Consider the following 17778-nt stretch of genomic DNA (forward strand, 5'->3'; position numbering starts at 1 on the left):
CATATGCCTTGACTTAGTATATATAACCTATCGAATGCTTAGGTACTTTAAATAGTATATGAGAGTCAGCTGTTAGGTAGTACAGCCAGGATTTTGAGGACGTTGGCTCCAGGATGACCTCCTTGATGGTGACAATGTATTTCTCAGATCTGAAGGGGTTTATGGGAGACCCCAGCTCCTGGTTAGCTCAGTATTGTGCTAGGCAATAAAGATGCACTTAGACAGAAGTAAATGGGGTTGGTTTTTCTTTTTGTGTGTTTAATATTTTGTATCTTAGTACAGGATCCTCTGTAGCTCAGGCTAGGTCGGAACTCTCTCTGTAGCTAATGACCAACTTGACCTCCTGTCCACACCTCCTTTATACTAAGATCACAGTCAGGTTCCACTACACTTAATTCTGTGAAGGTTATTTCAATGAAATCAAATAGCAATTAGACTGAGAGGATAAATTTATGATCTTTTAATTAACTGGATACAAAAATGTACTTTTTTTCTATATTCTTTGCTTACATTCCAAATGATTTTCCCTTTCCCTCTTCCCTCCACCTGTTCCCCAATCAACCCCCTCCCACTTCTCTGTCCTGGTAATCCCCTACAATGTTGCATCAAGCCTTTCCAGGACCAGGGCCCTCTCCTTCCTTCTTCTTGGGAATGATTTGATATGTGCGTTGTGTTTTGGGTATTCAGAGCTTCTGGGCTAATATCTACTTATCAGTGACTGCATTCCATGTGTATTCTTTTGTGATTGGGTTACCTCACTTAGGATATTTTCCAGTTCCAACCATTTGCCTAAGAATTTCATGAATTTATTTTTTTTAATTGCTGAGTAGTATTCCATTGTGTAAATATACCACATTTTCTGTATCCATTCCTCACACAAGTCAGAATGGCTAAGATTAAAAACTCAGGAGACAGCAGGTGTTGGCAAGGATGTGGAGAAAGAGGAACACTCCTCCACTGCTGGTGGGAATGCAAGTTGGTATAACCACTCTGGAAATCAGTCTGGCGGTTCCTCAGAAAACTGGGTATGACACTTTCGGAAGACCCTGCTATACCACTCCTGGGTATATATACAGAGGATTCCCTGGCATACAATAAGGACACATGCTCCACTATGTTCATAGCAGCCTTATTTATAATAGCCAGAGCTGCAAAAAAATTACTTTTAATCAGTGTTTGATATTACTTAGTTGTGCAATTTCAGAAATGTGGTAAATTGAAGTACCGGAGTGAATCTGTGGGGGAAAACACCTTATTTTGTTTCAAATGCCAAGGGCCTATAATTTTAATATATAAGAACAGGTTGAGGCCTTCTTCTTCCAGTGTCTGAGCCTAAGAGTAATCTAAAGTGTTGAAGGAGCACCAGGTGACAACCTCCTGCAGGCAGGCAGAGGCAAAGGGCCCTCACCTGTGGAATCCAGTGATTCCCTGGCTTATACGCAGCCCTAGAGCCGAGTTCTGATTGCCTCAGTCTACCTTACCTGGGCCTAAGCTTTTCATGGCCTCTGTACCTCAAGATCTCCATGATGAGATCTTGGTCAGACACTGGTGTCTTCCAGCCTCAATACCCGGATCACAGGTGCGCACCCCTCCCCCTCTTCCTGGACTGTAGTTCGATCCAGCAGCAGTCAATTGACAGCCAATAGCCATCACCAGGGGAAATGAAGCCAGGATGATGATTCTAGGCTCACAAACGCATGCTCTCCCTTTCCTCCCTTTAGTGGTCATTCAACACCCCAGATGGCAAAAAGCAACCCATTCCAACATATGCAATAGCAAGTCAAATGCATCATGACTCTCAAGCAAAACAATGAAGTATTAGAACTCTCCAAACTTGATATTAAGATATATTTTTTCTTAGTAGCACATGACTCCTGATTTATATATTTTAAGGGAATTAAAAGTGGTAGTCACGGTAGGGAAATATTTTAAGGCCAGGCTTTCATTAGTATCACGTCTTTCTCTTCCATTTCAAATGAATGAAACTTTCAAAAGTTAACCTTTCCAATAATAAAAAAGGAACAAATGTTTTCCGGTGAAAGTGTGTGACATTTTCCTACTAGCCACCCCTCTTGTGGCTCCCTTTTGAGCATGAAATAAATCTACTTTCTTCCTAGGTTGGGAAAGGGAAGATCCCGAGGTAAATTTAAGACTCTACAGCTGTAATTCTCTTGGCTCTTTGGTTGAGACTTTTAAGTTGCTTTAGTTAATGCTTCTTTCATCAAAGGTACAACTGCCCGGCTCCCTGCTACTTCCCAGGTATTTCAGAACTGACCGGTGTCGATTATTTCATTATAAATGTCTCTTTATCAGAAAGCAGAAGGGGCACGAGTTTGGGAGGAAGGGAAGACTAGGATACTGATTACAGAGAACTAGAAAAAAGGCACGGATACAACATTTTCTAAATTTGATCGTTTCTTTAGTGTCTCCCTTCTTAAACCAGCCTCAGGTTCACGTTTTGCCTTTTCCCCCACTCCCCGAACGAAAAACACATCAATAGCCAGTCACGGGGAGTTTTACAAGACCACACACCGGGCCTTCGTCCACAAAAGCGACTCTCCTATATGAAGAAGTTGGGAGAAACAAGGTCAAAAGACCTTGGGGACCCAGACAGCCCAAGTGCAACCGGACCGGTCCAGATCCACTGAAGGGGGCCTCAACAGCAACTGCAGAAACCATAGCGACGGGGGATACTGACACAAACTCAGGAGGTGGATCTGACCCAGCAGCGCCCCGCCAGCCGGGAGCCCTGAAACCCGGGGCTCCCGCCACCCGGGCGCAGCGGAGGAAGAGCGCGGCCCCTGGGCTTTGTGTCTGAGCAGGCTTCGCAGGTCCCGGGGAGGGTCGCGGAAAACTGAGCACTTAGTCCGTGAGTCTCCCGGGACGGCGAGAGCAACTAGCGCGCGTTCCTGAGTACTTTCTGTGGTCCTCTCTGTAAACCACCCAGGAACTATTATCTTGAAACCTCGCGCCTCTCCGGCCAGCTTTACGTCACTTCCTGTACCCGCGGACAGCGCTCACAATGCCAAGTCCTGGGACCACAAAGTACAACAACATCGGGGCCAGAGTTACTTCCGCTCGAATTTACTATCCGATTGGATAACTATAGGCTAAGAGCCCGGCCCCTTTTTCGAAGCATTGTAGATTGACACTAATGTAGCCCAATAAGAATAAAAACTAAGGAAGCTGCTGTTTGACCGATTACTCTCGGAATTCTGACGATTTATTGTCAGCTACTTCTCTCAAGATGCCAGGCACCCGTACCTGTACAATTCTGAGTCATACATTGATTCTGTAGTTAGTTGTCGGGTGTAAATGGATGCTGTCCTTCAGGAATACCTCCACTGAAAACAAGTTACCAAACAACACCAGGCACCGAGTCTAAAGCGCTCAGCGAACGTGAAGACTTCTAAACACACAGCATGAGATGAACTAAACAAATAGTGCCTGGGGTAGATTCGCAAATTGACAATCTACCCGAAAGTATATATTTTAAAGATAAACATGTTGTAGATTTTCCAGAGGATAAGTTGGTACACAGCGCTCTGCCCGGTCTTTTCATCAGCCCAAACTCCTTTATGATGTCATTTACACAGTCTTGATTTATCAGGAAGTCTTCGTCCCTCCCTTCCCTTCTGCATCCTCACTCCTTAACACTCCTCTCTACCCTTTCCCCTTAAAGGTAAGCATGTTAAATGAAAGTTTCATTAAGCTCATGCTTGGTTATTTTGCACCTTCATCTGACCATTCTTTACAGGAAACAGGAAATGGTCATAAAGGAATTTTTGACATGAAGTAATTTAAAAGTATTGATGGAGGTGTATATTAATGCTTAGAATGATCTGAATGTGTCCCCGAAAAATTTAACATCAGACCCATACTGAACCCAAGCTTTTATGTGGTCGGACAAAATAAGAATTCAGTAAATAGCCTGGGCTGGCCCCCATCTCCCCATCCTGCCTCATCCTTTTGACTGATTACAGTCAAAAGCCATGATGCCTGGGTGTGTCATTAAATTCCTGTTTTGATAACTCTTTTGAGTGTCAGAAAAAGCAAGATCTATTAGTTCAAAATATACAAACCAGGTAATAAATTTTGAAGGTGACCCAAATTGTATTATTTTGACACTAATTTATAAAAACAGTGGTAACATAGTAATTAATAAATTTTAAAAACGCATATGGCTATTTACAGTTTTTCATGTTTGTAAGAGGTTTTTTTTGATATACTGAGTATTTTATTCCTATGTACTTTTTTATGCTTAAAAAAATTCTCATTCTCAAAATGCTGATTCTCAGCATCATTACATATAATGATTTTTGAAGTAGACACTAAGAATGGCTCGCTGAGAACAAGTCAGATGAAGGGTTTAGAAAACAAATGCTCTATCTACAGAAGTTAAGTTCAATCAATAGACTACCATAGCTTCTCCTTTTTCTGATTTCAGGTGTCAATTAACAGAGGCCTGAAATGCTTTCTGGGGCAGAATGAGCTGTCTCTTTCTAGTGGTATTGAAAATAAAATTATACCCCCGAAAAATTAATTACTTTCCGCCAATCAACAAATTCTTAAAGGGGAGTGAGTCTTGTTTCTCACTCTAACGTGTTTTATGCAGGGATCACAGGTTTATTCCTTGTTTGTTACAGCGCTCTACAGTGTTCAACCACTGAAGTGATAGATGACAGATAGGTGGTCCATATTAACTGCATTACAGACTCAACTTTTATTATCTGATCCTTTTCCAAACCCACCCAGACACACTTTGTAATAAGTAGAAGCTCACAGACGCATTGCTTCCTTTCATTCTTGAAGACAATGTTCTTGATGTTGTTTTGCCTTCATTTCCAGATTGCAGACAATTGTATTTAATCTGGTGGAAGAAAATGTTGATAAGGTTTTGTAGTCTATTCCAGTTTACAGACAATTGTTTTTAATCTGGGGGTAAAAATAATACAAGTATGTCTATTTTACTGGACCACAGGTTTATGTCTGGTCAGATGTTATTAAGTATGTCTTCTTAGACATAAGTGATGCTTGAAACAGGTAATGGGGATGCTCTCTCTATTTAGCAGGAATGTTTGAAGACATTGCCTGGGATCAAGGAAGCAATAGCCTGTGCCTGCTGGTCTATGATGCCTTTACATCTCAGTAGTTCTGACAACAGGGTAAGAAAAGAGTTGTATCCTCTGAGGGTATAGTACAGATGGTTTGGACCCTCATTTTTTATCCAAGACCCAAGCATCCCAAATCGTTTATCTGTATCCACATTGTGGGAGATAGGGAAAATTAACCTAAGGAAAAAAACATGGTGCTAGAGAGGGAAGCACAGAACTCTCCCAGTGTAGAGACCTGACTGTTCATCTTAACTGGCGCTTCACAGCAGTGGTGACCTCAGTGATAGCATGATGGTACTGTTCTGAGGCAGCCTTGAACTCCTCCAGATGCTTCTCATAACTTCTGATGGCTGCCTGGAGCTGCGTTCTCTCCACTGCTCCCAAGATGGCTTGAATGATCATATCTATGCCCAGGCTGAGCACCGCAACTCCAATGCTTCCCAGGAGAGAAGTCCCGATGTGAGCTAGCACAGAGACCAGCTTGCTAATGATGCCAGTTGTGACACTGGAGCCCACCAGTTTAACAGCCACTGCACTGGCTGCAGAGGTAGCTTCTCCCAGGATGACAGAAATGACCTTCTGCACGATGGCAATCTTCTCTGTCTCCCCTTCCTTAAGATCCTGCAGCTTCCTATAAAGGGTTGGCTCTAGTTTGTCTTTCAGAGCCTCGTCAACCTTTTGCAGTTCCTTTTGGATTTTTGTCATGGCTTGGATAATGATGTCACAGTTGTCTTTGATGGTCCCATCGCTTTTCATTTCAATGAAGGCCAGCCTGCAACCCAAGTGGGTGTTGAGAACCCCTGTGAGCTTGTTGGTGACCTGGAAGCTGTCAGACAAGCAGCCCAGCAGCTGCTGGTGAAGGCGGTTCACTTCCTGTCGCCTCCGTGGGTTTTGTGGGTAGAGGAAGTCACTCTGAGCCATATTTCAGCAAGTCTCTGAAAAATCAAACAGAAGTCAGCTTTGAGTACTGCGTGACTAACCAGGCAGCCATCCCAGTGGCCATAGCTGAAGACTGCCTCAGAGGGCTCAGCAGGGGTGATTTGTTGGCTTGTTTGAGAGAAGATCTCATGTAGCCCAAGGTAGGTATGAGTTCCTGATCCTTCAGCATCTACTTCCCAGGAGCTGTGATTACAGGCCTGCACCCCTCTGCCAGTCAAGGCCTGGGTTATGCCCTGGGTCAAGGCCAGAAGTTTGTGAGTGCCACAGAAGCATTCTACAAACCCTCAGCCTCCCACAGGCTAGCTCTTTACTACCTTTACTTATTTTCCCAATCTCTGAGTTTTCCAGATTATTCCTCAAGAATTTTGAGTTAAATCAATATTCTAAAGATCTCTGGGTTCATGGCAACACTGATACAAATTTAGTGCTTATGTGTTTGATAGTTTAAAACATTCACACCATGGCTGGCGGGAGGCCTAGTTGGTCACAGTCCTTGCTTCACAAACCTGAAAAGCCGAGTTTGCTCCCTGGGACCCTCATGATAAAAGGAAAGGAACGACTCTGGCAAGGTGTCCTCTGAGCTCTACGTGCCTACCACTACATTCAGGGTCACTCCCACAACCACCTCACCCCTCCCCAATAAATAATTCTACAATTTATAAAAGGTAAATGTTAGGGCTATTTTATACCTCTATGGGCAAAATTGTTTTTAAAACTTAAGGACTATCTAAAAATAACACCCATGCAATATTAACATTTTTACAAAAGAATTCCTCAAGAGCCAGGCCTGGTGGCATATGCCTTTGATCCTGGAACTCTGGAGGAAGAGGCATGTAGATCTCTGTGAGTTGAAGGCCAGCCTGCACTGCATAGCAAGTTCCAGGCTAACCAAGGCAACACAGTGAGATCCTGCTTTGAAAAACAGTCTTAAGGATAAGAGTATACATTCAAGACTGTGGATGGGAATGTCATTTGAGGAGACAATGGACACCGTATGAGTATAGGGCAGCCCTGATCATGTCTGGGACTCTTAACACATTAAACCAATTAGGATGGTCTGTATTGCATGTGGGCATTTTTTTTTTTTTTTTGACAGACGGTCTTACTGTAGTCCAGCCTCACATGAAGTCACTAGGTAGCCCGGTATAGCTTCAAACTCACAGTGGTTCTCCTGCCTCACCTTTCTCAGTGCTGGTAACAGCCACCACATTCTCTCCACAGCCATCATTAAGACAAGCTAGAGTGGTTGTCAGAAAGAAGGTCATGGTGGCCTGGTGGTGGTGGTGCATGCCTTTAATCCCAGCACTGGGGAGGCAGAAACATGCAGATCCTTATGAGTTTGAGGCCAGCCTGGTCTACAGAGCTAGTTCCAGGACAGTCGGCTACACAGAGAAGCCCTGTTTTAAAAAACAAAAACAGAGAAGGCAATAGTATCTCACAAAGGCTCTAGGAAATAGCTTAAGCATTCTGTAGATGTTACAGCTAACCAGGAGGGAACTTCTTGGGTGTGTATTTGTGACTCACAGTGCATTCTGTTTGGAGAATGAATAACCAAACTTTTCTGCATTTGTTTTCCTGAAAAACTGAGCACAGAAAAAAACGAGTTACTTAATGTAACATACTGTGAATATGTTTTCTGTGTGACTGGCTATTGGATATCTCTGCTAAACTCTGCAATGGTTAGTTTTATAATTATATTTTTGTATATGTGTTTTTTCCTGCATGCATGTATGTATGTCTGTGCATAATGTATATGCTTAGACCCCCTAATGCCAGAAGAAGATTGGATCCCTAAAACTGGACTTACAGAGAGTTGTGAGCCCCCATGTGGGCCCTGGGAATGGAATTCAAGTAATCTGAAAACGCAGCCAGGGCTCTCTTAACCTCAGTCAGATACCTCAGACACACACACACACACACACACACACACACACACACACACACGAATTTTAGAACAAATAATTTTCTATGTTGTAAGCCTGTCTTCCTGTTTCTGTCTTGTACCTTATTGGACTAACCTGTATTCTATTCTTATTTCTCTTTCCATTCTTTCTGCTTAAAGAACAATTATCCCGTGCTCAGTGCATCAGAGCAGGTTTATAAGAATGCGATGTTGTACGCACTAAAACTATAGCCAGTTACCATCTTGGAACTGCTCTTGTTTGTAGTTGGTGTTTGGCCCAATTTTCAGGAGTGACACACAAAGCAGAAATAGTGCCAAGTTCCTTCATTTGCATTTCCAATCAGTTAGCAATTTAAGACATTGATAATGATGATGTCAAACTAGAAAAAAACTTGGATAGAGGAGATTGTCTTGTGCAAATTCAAATTTTAAGCAAGTTACTTCTTTTCTTACTATATATTGATACTGCCACTAGGTGGAGACACCTGGTCATCCAGGAAGGTTCTCAACTTGGGGGCTTTTGATATATGCTTGATATATTATATCAAGTGTGTATATATATACTCAGAGGTGCCTGGAGAATTGAAAGTTGATAATGTGTGGTGTTTTCATTCTGGATTTCAACAACTTACTTCTGAATGCCAATCTGTCCCCTCCACTCAGTGGAATGGGAGACCTGCTTGGGCCAGCCCTCTGAACACTTCCAGATCCTGCCAATGAAGCCCAAGAAGCCTTCTGGGCCTATACTTACTCCCACTTTATTCCATTTTAACAGTCGCCTGCCTGGAGCCTCTTGAAGGCTGTGGCGTTACCAGGTGCTTTGGAGGTGAGTTTAACACAGCTTTGATTAAGTACTATGTATGCCTTAGTTGGGCTTTCTTGAGAAATCACATACCAGTGCTTCCTGTCAGTGAAAGAGTTCTGTTTGATGCTGTTCTCTCCTTCCGCAGCATCTGTGTCCTCCCTCCGTTCTAGGGAGCCTTACAGCAGCCTGCTGGTGGCTTGCTACCCAGCAGGTGGAGCTCACAGCTCCTGGGACTCCCCTCTCACTCCAGCCTTGTTGAAGCAATTGTGCTTTGCTTGCTGGGTCTGCACCTGGGCTCTCTTGCGTAACACTGTGTTCGATGTGAGTGCTTGGATGTTAAAACAGGATTCTGAGACCAAGAGTAGTCTTGCACGATTAACTGCAGTCCTAGAATTTGAGATGTAAAGGCAGGAGGACCAGAAATGCAAGGTCAGCCTCAACTACACAGTGAGTTCAAGGTCAACCTGGGTTACCTGAGGTTCTGTCTCAAGAGAAAGAAAGAAAAAAGAAGGGAGAAGAGAAATATGAAAGAAAAGAAAGGATGATTACTTCTGAAAGTTAAGGTTAATTTCGTGCCACTATATAGGTGATTCAGTTTTTCTGGAAAAGAACCACCTTAAAAGAGAAAGGGTCAGCAAATATTATTATTATTACTATCATCATCATCATCATCATCATCATCATCATCATCATCACCCTGGATGGCACAGAACTCTAGTTGTCAGCAGGGCTGGTTTTAAACTCATAGAAATAAACTTGTCTCTGCACTTCACTGCTAGGATTAAAGGTGTGTGCTCCCCCACTTGGTCTTGTTTATCCTGCTTTCAGTTGTTTATTTAAATTTAGGATTATCATTCCAAGTTAGTGGCCTTCTTGGGCCTTTTATAAGTACATGTCATTATGCTTAGTTCTTCTCTGTTTTCTTGCTGCCTACCTCTTCTTGCTGTCACTTTTCAAATACAACCTTTTAGGGGACTTTAGAGAACACAGTGCATCCTCTGCCCAGAGCTACAGGAACTTAAAGAGAGAAACTGGGATTGAGGGACTGCAGGAATCTTCTAGAAAGTGACATGTGATAGGTGTGTTGGCAAATGCTCACATTATAATGTTGAGACATTAAAAATAGTAACTGATAAAGTATCTTATATAACACCATTACCCTAATGTATAAACCTATTAAACAGAGGAAGAAAGACACCTGCAATCCCACTATCTTAGGTGTTTTTATTTCTAAAATTTATCTGTGTGCATGAAAATCTTACCAAGTTGTAAAAGACAAGAAAATTGTAGTAAAATGAGATTCTTATTTTAAGTTATTTACTTTCCTGTCCTTTTAATTTTATAAGCAGTATATTTGTTAAACTATTCTAAATATCATAATTCAATAAACCATGAATTGTGTTACATTTGTAATGTTTATATGCATATCTTATTTTTCCCTCCATCATTCGGATTTTTTCCTGGGAATAAATAGGTAGAAAGACAATAGAATAGGAGCTGTTTGACATGGACATAAAGCACAGATGTGGAGTCAGGTCTGTCTGTCCACAGCACAGCTGTGCAGTCAGGTCTGTCTGTCCACAGCACAGCTGTGCAGTCAGGTCTGTCTGTCTACAGCACAGCTGTACTGGAGTCAGGTCTGTCTGTCCACAGCACAGCTGTACTGGAGTCAGGTCTGTCTGTCCACAGCACAGCTGTGCTGGAGTCAGGTCTGTCTGTCCACAGCACAGCTGTGCTAGAGTCAGGTTTGTCTGTCCACAGCACAGCTGTGCTGGAGTCAGGTCTGTCTGTCCACAGCACAGCTGTGCTGGAGTCAGGTCTGTCTGTCCACAGCACAGATGTGCTAGAGTCAGGTTTGTCTGTCCACAGCACAGCTGTGCTGGAGTCAGGTCTGTCTGTCCACAACACAGCTGTGGAGTCAGGTCTGTCTGTCCACAGCACAGCTGTAGAGTCAGGTCTCTCTATCCACAGCACAGCTGTGCAGTCAGGTCTGTCTGTCCACAGCACAGCTGTGCAGTCAGGTATGTCTGTCCACAGCACAGCTGGGGAGTCAGGTCTGTCTGTCCACAGCACAGCTGTGGAGTCAGGTCTCTCTGTCCACCCTGTGACTTCTGGAAGCAAACTCAGGTGTCAGGTTTAGCCATCACGTTTACTTCCTGAGCCATCTTGCTGATCCTACATTTTTCATTGTCTTTGACATATATTCAAATTGCATTTCAAAGCTTTCCTGCTGACACCACAGTAAATTTTTATGCCACGATGCTGGTCTCTCTCTGCTATGGTGTTGTTGAACTTGAGGATCGTTATATTTCAGACAGAGTTGTTCTCTCAAGAATACAAACTAAATGCATTTAAGATAAAATGATAAGGCTGTTGGTATTTCCATCACAGTAAAGTGAGCTGACTAACAGAAAAATAAGATGGGCAAAGTAAGTATTGTTACATACAGGCGCGAGTACACACACACACACACACACACACACACAGCACAGCACACACACAGACAGACACACAGACACACAGAGATGCAGGGGGGGCTGAGATGTTCTCTCAGCTCCTGCCCTGCTCTCTCCCTCCTCACTGTGCACTTGTGAGTGAACACAGCATACAAGTGAGGCTGGAAGCTTTGCAGAGGAAAGGGCAGCTGCTGTCTATCCACGAGCTTCAATTCATTCAAATCAAAGTCATGGTGGTCAGTGTCTAGTTAATCCTGAGGCCATGGTGCATTTTCTGATAGAAATTCCCTAAATTTCCCTCGATTATTTAATCAAAAGGATCTCATAATTCTGAGCAGAATGAAGCCTGTAAAAGTTATCCAGTACCACTTATCACAGGATTTCATTGTGCACTTAAGACATTTCTCAGAAAAACGGTGTTTCCCCCTCAAAGGCTGCTTAGAGGCACAGACTGTATCAAAGTATGAGCAGCTTCATGGAGTACAGGCAGGAGTTGTGCTTTGGCTCACCTGAGAGCCACCTTCATTCTTTCAAGACAGTGTATGAGTCTCATTCGTGACATTGAAGACACACGTCGTCCTCCAGACATGCATTACACTTTCACCCGTGTACCGTGGCGCCGTCTCCAGCCTTCTGAAAATTCCTGTCTTTGCTGCCTCTCTCCTCTGTGACTTAGTGTTACATCCCTCAATAAAATTCTCCCTTCTCTCGAATCTTCACGGAGGGAATCTCCCAAGCATGCCCCGAGAGCCCCTCAAACAAAGCAGGCACTGTAATGGCCACTCACAGCTGGCATCATCCCAGAGCCCGGAAGTCCTGTCCTTCAGGGTGTTCTAATGCTCCTCGAGTCTCCTCCACATCACTTACCTCGTTGGATCTCCGAGTTTGTGTCCCTCCGTTGCTCAGGAGTATTGTTGGAGGGCTTTTCATCTGGGCTCATCTGGAAGCTTCTGGTGGAATGTGATGAGCCACAGGGTTTGCTGGTCTCCGCTGGGTCCCTCTGCCCATCTGATTTGTAGCCATTTCTGCCTGGCTTCGTTTTCAGAATACCTCCGTTTCCTGTACCACAACCTGCTGACGACATAAGCAATGTTAACTTGAGCAATTATAAAACTGGTAAAAGTGTTTTTGTATTTTCTGTTCTTTATTTAAATGCCATAAAACCACCCAAGTCCAGTTCAGTATCAGTGATGACTCTTTAGTTGGATACATGTTCCTCAGCTTCTGCTGCATTTGGGCCTTTATCTGCTGTTTAGGTTCTCAGGAAATAAAAATCCAGATAGAGCCAAAAATGAAGACAGAAGCCCCCCTCCCCTGGCCCCCCCCCCCCTTAGGAGCTCTGCTCTGTATCACTTACTGTCTTTTAACAGGTGCACTGCCCAGAGGGCTCTGGGCCTGGATGTCCCTTTCCTCATCCTCCCTTCCCTCAGCCCTTTCCTTCCCTTGCAATTCCCCATGTGCTTTTTTTAAATCATGCTTCTTCCTCTTTAGCTATTAATTGTACACACAGAGAGACACAGACACAGACACAGACACAGACACACCCCTACTCCTACATACATAAATATAGCCTGTTCATTTCATACTGTTGCTTGCATGGATATGGTTTCTGAGCTGAGAGGGGATTGGATACTCCAGTAGGCTGCTCATTACCCCTCCTCCCTGGGAAGACCATTTCTCTGCCTCTCTGCTTTCTATGCCTTTCTTGCCTGGCTATGGGTAAAGCCCTTGAGATTTTCCTCTTCCGTGTAAGTAATGTAGGTCAAAAATATGTTTTTGTAATCTTATTTTATGTGTATACATTTATGTGTTAGTCTATTTATTTTATGTGTATATATTTATATGTGAATACCACATGTGTGGAAGACTGCCAAGGGCAGAGGACGGCATTGGATTCCTGCCAGTGGAGTTAGACATTGTGCACTGCCGTGTAGGTGCTTGTAACTGAACCCAGATCATCCCGAAGGGCATTCAATGCCCTTAACCTCCGAGCAATCCCTCCAGCCCAGCGTGTCTATTGATATCGTACCTGTAAGTTCAAACTGAAGATGGGTGCTTATCCATATACTTCTTTGGACCCCATGCTTAAGGAAACGTCTTAGTTCCCAAGGGACTTCATTAGTAGAAGATTGCCCATCTCTGTTCTGCTTTGAGGACACTAGGGTGACAAAGCAGACGGGATCAATGCAGAGATCAGAAAGCATGGAGTCAATTTGTCCAGGAGATCTGAGAGGGCGCGACATCCTCCCCCCCCCCCCCCAGGCAGTTGTCCTTGTTCCTTAGCATGGTCTCCGGGCTATCGACCCTGGGCACTGTTCTGCTTGAACCCTCTCCCGGGCTGCCCCTCCTGCTGCCCTGGCTGTTTGACATGGACATCCCACACTCAACCCCCATTCACAGAAGGGATTGGCTTTGTAGGGCAGGTGAGATAAGCGGTCAGGTGTGGGAGGCGTGGTCACAGAGTCGCTGTCTCAGTGTCCATTACCATAGCCCAGTACAGGAGTTGGTCTTTGGAGCCATTGCCTTGGCTGTGAAGATGACCCGGCAATGGCTGCTGTGGCTGCTATGGCAGACCCTGTGTCCAGGCCAGTTCTGCCTGCTGTTTCCAGTGCCCAGTGGGACGGCAGGAGGGGAAGGGAGAAGGGAAGAAATGAAGGAAAAGGAGGAGGATGGGCGGGCAGATGGATGTCTGTGCAGGAAAGTATGGAGTACCGTGGTCCTAGAGGAGTCAGGGCTGCAACAGTGTAGATCTGAGGCAGCCATCTAGGTGGCATTCTCTTTCTTGACACCACCATGGCCATGTGTGGTCCCACCATCTTGGTTGAGGACACAGTTGTCCTCAGTAGGGAATGGTCAGGGAGCCACATGTGTGAGCCTACTTACCACTGAGGCCTGAGTTCCCAGCAGGACTATAGATTCCTTCATCTCCTGGGCTTGTCATGGGGTTGGCCAACAGCTGTAGATCAGCCCAGGCCTTCCGGTTGAAATGCAGCTGCCTCTGGCCCTAAGTGCAGAAGTTATCTGGGAGTTCCCTCCTGGGTCGAATCATAGGACTTGTCTGGCACCCACTGTGCTGCTTTGTCCTGGCATGAGCAGGACCTGTTGTCGTAGTATGGCAGGGAGGGGGTCTAGGCACACTACGAAGCCCCAGACACCAGGCATTATAAGGGGGAGAGAGGAATGAAGAAGGGGTAGCTTAGACTCATCGTCTGTTAGGACTCCTGCCTGTCATCTCCAAGTGAATGTGTATTTAGGGTGGTGCACAATATTTGATCATGTATGTTACCAAGGAGCATGGTAGAACTCTTTTGTGGGTTATTGGCCTTAGAGATAAAATAATTTGAAAATGAACCCACATAGAAATTGAATTGTAGACAATTTTATTGGAGTTCAATAAAAGGGGTGGGGGAGGGATGCAGACAAGTTGTAAATCTTGTCAGCTTCCAGAAGGAGGGATGTGATGTTTATTGCTGTCAACTTGGCAGAATTTAGAATTGCCTGGGAGCTGGGCCCCTGGACTGATCTTGGGGATTATGTTGATTATATTGATTAGAGTGGGAAGCCCCACCCACTGTGGGTGGCATCATTCCCTAGGGAGGAGATCCTGGACCGTGTCAGAGTGGAGAGTGAGCAGAGTGCCTGCACGCATGCACTCCTTGCTCTCCGCTTGGTGATTATGGATACAGCACGACCAGTGTGTGGGGCTCCTGCTTCTGTAAGGTCACCTGCCTCAGCTGGGATTAAAGGCACGCAGCACTGTGCCTCGCTTGAAATAGCCTCCTCCACACAGCCTTTCTCCTTTCCTGTGTTCTGCGGCACTTTTTTTTTTTTTTAAAGATTTATTTATTTATTAAATGTAAGTACACTGTCTCTGTCTTCAGACACCCAGAAGAGGGCATCAGATCTCATTACAGATGGTTGTGAGCCACCATGTGGTTGCTGGGATTTGAACTCGGGACCTTGGGAAGAGCAGCCAGTGCTCTTAACCGCTGAGCCATCTCTCCAGCCCCTTCTGTGGCACTTCTGTGATATTTTCCCTTTCTTAAAATTAGTGTGTTACCAGGGAAACTAAAAATGGGATCCAACGCTGAGTGTGAGAGGGAGGATGGCTTTTCCACGGCCTCCAGGACTGCTGATGCCCGGCTAGTTTCCCAACATGTGTGGCAGACAGTCAGCAAGGGTCTCCTGTTCTCCCCTCCTCATTGTTTCTGTTCCTGTTTCCATTAAATCTGAGAGAGAGAGAGAGAGAGAGAGAGAGAGAGAGAGAGAGAGAGAGAGAGAGAGAGAGACAGAGAGACAGAGAGAGAGAGAGAGACAGACAGAGAGAGAGAGACAGACAGAGAGAGAGAGAGAGAGAGAGAGAGAGAGAGAGAGTCATGTTTGCGTTGTCACCCTTGTCAAGCCTTAGCTTGGTGCGCTTGTCGCATCCTCCAGGCTCTTCACAGCCAGTTCTATGCTTAGTTTTCATTTGTATTCTGCTTTGCCTAACAGGGCTGAAATTTTTTGTTGGAGAAATGTCTTCCGAGTCAGAAAAAGATAAAGAAAGACTGATTCAAGCTGCCAAAGTATTCTTCTTCCACATACAAGATCTGGTTTCCTTCATAAACAGGTTCGTGGAGCTGTTCAACGTCACGATGAAGACTCAGATCCTCCCCATGGCTGTGAATGAAGAGAGCTGCATTAAAGACTTCTTTGAACAAATGATCAAAAATTTTAAAGAGATGCAACTGATGGTGGATGGGAAGCACACACAAACGCAAAAGGAGCCTTTGTGTTCCAAGGTGCTGACTGCTGTGACCTCTGCCGCGGAGAAGTGTGCTAACATCGCTCCACACCACACAGCAGAAGAAATGCTCAAAAACATCCAGACGTCAGGTGCTGCCTTGCTCCTGAAGAACAGTCACATTCTTGCAAATCTAGAAACTTCTCTCTCACTCTTGATGCAGTTCCCCATCATGGGTCTCCGATTAAGTGACCTCTATAGAGAGGAGACCAAAGGGCGGACAGATGTCCCCACAGATGCCCCCACAGGTTCCCCCACAGATGCCCCCACAGGTGCCCCCACAGATGCCCCCACAGATGCCCCCACAGGTGCCCCCACAGATGCCCCCACAGGTGCCCCCACAGGTGCTCCCACAGGTGCCTCCACATCTGAGAAAAGCACAAGTCCAGACCGTCCCACAGCCACCTCAGAGGAAACCTTGAAGAAGCTGCAGGGTGTGCTCACAACGGAGAATGCCCACGCCCCGGTCGAAGCAGCCGCAGATGAGCTGGAACAGTTTGTCAAGACTATGCAGATGACTTTACAGGCCCTCCAGAAATCCATAAAGACCATGGAAGGGGATATCTCTGTACTTACACAGGCCCAGGGCAAGTAGAGGAAAATGTGTTCCTTTCCAAATGAAAATCAACTTGAGTTCTCGAACTTTTTCATGGTACTGTGTACATGTCATTGATGCTATGTATTCCGTGTGTTAGAACCCAAGGGCGGAGTCATCGCGTGGCAAACCACTTACCTGTAGTTCTGCTTTGTTAGATGAAAAAGGAATAACCAAGAAAGTCTGCTTAAAATGGCAGTGACTGAATAGAACGTCCTGCTGTAAGGATCCAGGCAGAATTACACTCGGGGATAGTTCTAAGTTGTTGCACTTAAAGCATAATTAAAGCTACTGATCTCTCCTGCTCACACGTCTTATCTCCAATGGCAACAGTGTGATGTCCAGGTAAGTGTTGGCATTACCATATGGCAATCTATTCACTTCCATATGGTAATCTATACCTAACGGTAATCTAGAAGGCATGACTCTTCAAGCTTAGGAAGTAGACAAACTGCGTCTGTCCTTCATGCTGATATAGGCTGATAGCAGAGTCTCATGGTCACCTTGTTGTGATTTCCAGGTCCCTGCATCCTGGGACAAAAAACTGGACAGAGAAATCTATACTGTAGCAGAAGTCGAGTCTGTTAAAGAAGGATGTGCTTTCAGAGAGGAAGTGGGCCAGAGCTGAGAGGGAGGTTTAGATGCTCAGCGGGGTCATTCTGGGAGGGTTGTGACCTTGATGGACACTTGCATAGTGCCAGCTTTCTCACGGTTTTTGTCATGGGCCGTTCTACCTAAGGGAGTCAAAGTCTTCCCTTATGCTAAAAGTTTGCTTCATATGCTAACTAGTATATGACTTTAATTTTTTTCAAATCCCCTTTTAAATGATGGTTCTTAAACACTTAAACCTCCCTTGTAGCCCACTACCCACCAGAGGTTGTAGGAAAGAAACGAAGAAAAGTGGACCTGTTTAGAAAGGTTCTTTGGAGCAAAGTCTTCCTTGTCTGGAAATCAGCTTAGTTCATAGGTTAGCAGGCAGCGGCAGATCAAGCCACTCAAACACTTCACAGATACACCAGCAGTCCAGTTAGGTAAATTCTGGATAGCAAATGAATCAGCAGGGGTCGCATGACGAGGCAGAGACAGCAAGGCCTTGGCCTCAGCTTGAGTCCCAGAGGGACGCCAGGAGAAGTTGTCAGCTGTGCCTCCCTCAGGGAAGTGAAGATCAGCGAAGATGCACAGC

At 45.0% G+C, this 17778-nt stretch overlaps 3 protein-coding genes across 6 annotated transcripts in view; 1 reads left to right on the top strand and 2 right to left on the bottom strand.

The window, feature by feature from the left end:
• Positions 1-3997: 3997 nt before the first annotated feature.
• Positions 3998-6035, bottom strand: LOC127679354 (single-pass membrane and coiled-coil domain-containing protein 3). Its single transcript, XM_052175156.1, has one exon. The coding sequence runs from the start codon at positions 6033-6035 to the stop codon at positions 5358-5360; it is 678 nt and encodes a 225-aa protein (XP_052031116.1). The 3' UTR covers positions 3998-5357.
• Positions 5960-17778, bottom strand: part of LOC127679352 (ecto-ADP-ribosyltransferase 4-like) — a 28906-nt gene continuing 17087 nt past the window's right edge. Inside the window, exons 3-5 of one of the 4 annotated variants that reach the window (XM_052175151.1) lie at positions 13247-13375; positions 12085-12288; positions 5960-6049 (exon numbers count right to left, since the gene is read on the bottom strand). In XM_052175151.1, the coding sequence (XP_052031111.1) occupies positions 6039-6049; positions 12085-12288; positions 13247-13375 (344 nt within the window). In that variant the 3' untranslated portion in view covers positions 5960-6038. Of the gene's footprint in view, positions 6050-12084; positions 12292-13246; positions 13376-15551; positions 15877-17778 lie in introns of those variants that run through there. The other 3 variants (XM_052175150.1, XM_052175152.1, XM_052175154.1) reach the window with 3 other exon arrangements.
• Positions 6045-17323, top strand: C2H12orf60 (chromosome 2 C12orf60 homolog). The gene is made up of 2 exons (XM_052175155.1): positions 6045-6193; positions 15709-17323. The coding sequence occupies exon 2, from the start codon at positions 15732-15734 to the stop codon at positions 16593-16595; it is 864 nt and encodes a 287-aa protein (XP_052031115.1). The 5' UTR covers positions 6045-6193; positions 15709-15731; the 3' UTR covers positions 16596-17323.

This window comes from Apodemus sylvaticus, chromosome 2 (genome assembly GCF_947179515.1).
Source record: "Apodemus sylvaticus chromosome 2, mApoSyl1.1, whole genome shotgun sequence".
Lineage (NCBI taxonomy): Eukaryota > Metazoa > Chordata > Mammalia > Rodentia > Muridae > Apodemus > Apodemus sylvaticus.

Excerpts from the sequence above, each read along its gene's own strand:
- C2H12orf60 (XM_052175155.1), top strand. The coding sequence starts at position 15,732 with ATGTCTTCCGAGTCAGAAAAAGATAAAGAAAGACTGATTCAAGCTGCC.
- LOC127679354 (XM_052175156.1), bottom strand. The coding sequence starts at position 6,035 with ATGGCTCAGAGTGACTTCCTCTACCCACAAAACCCACGGAGGCGACAG.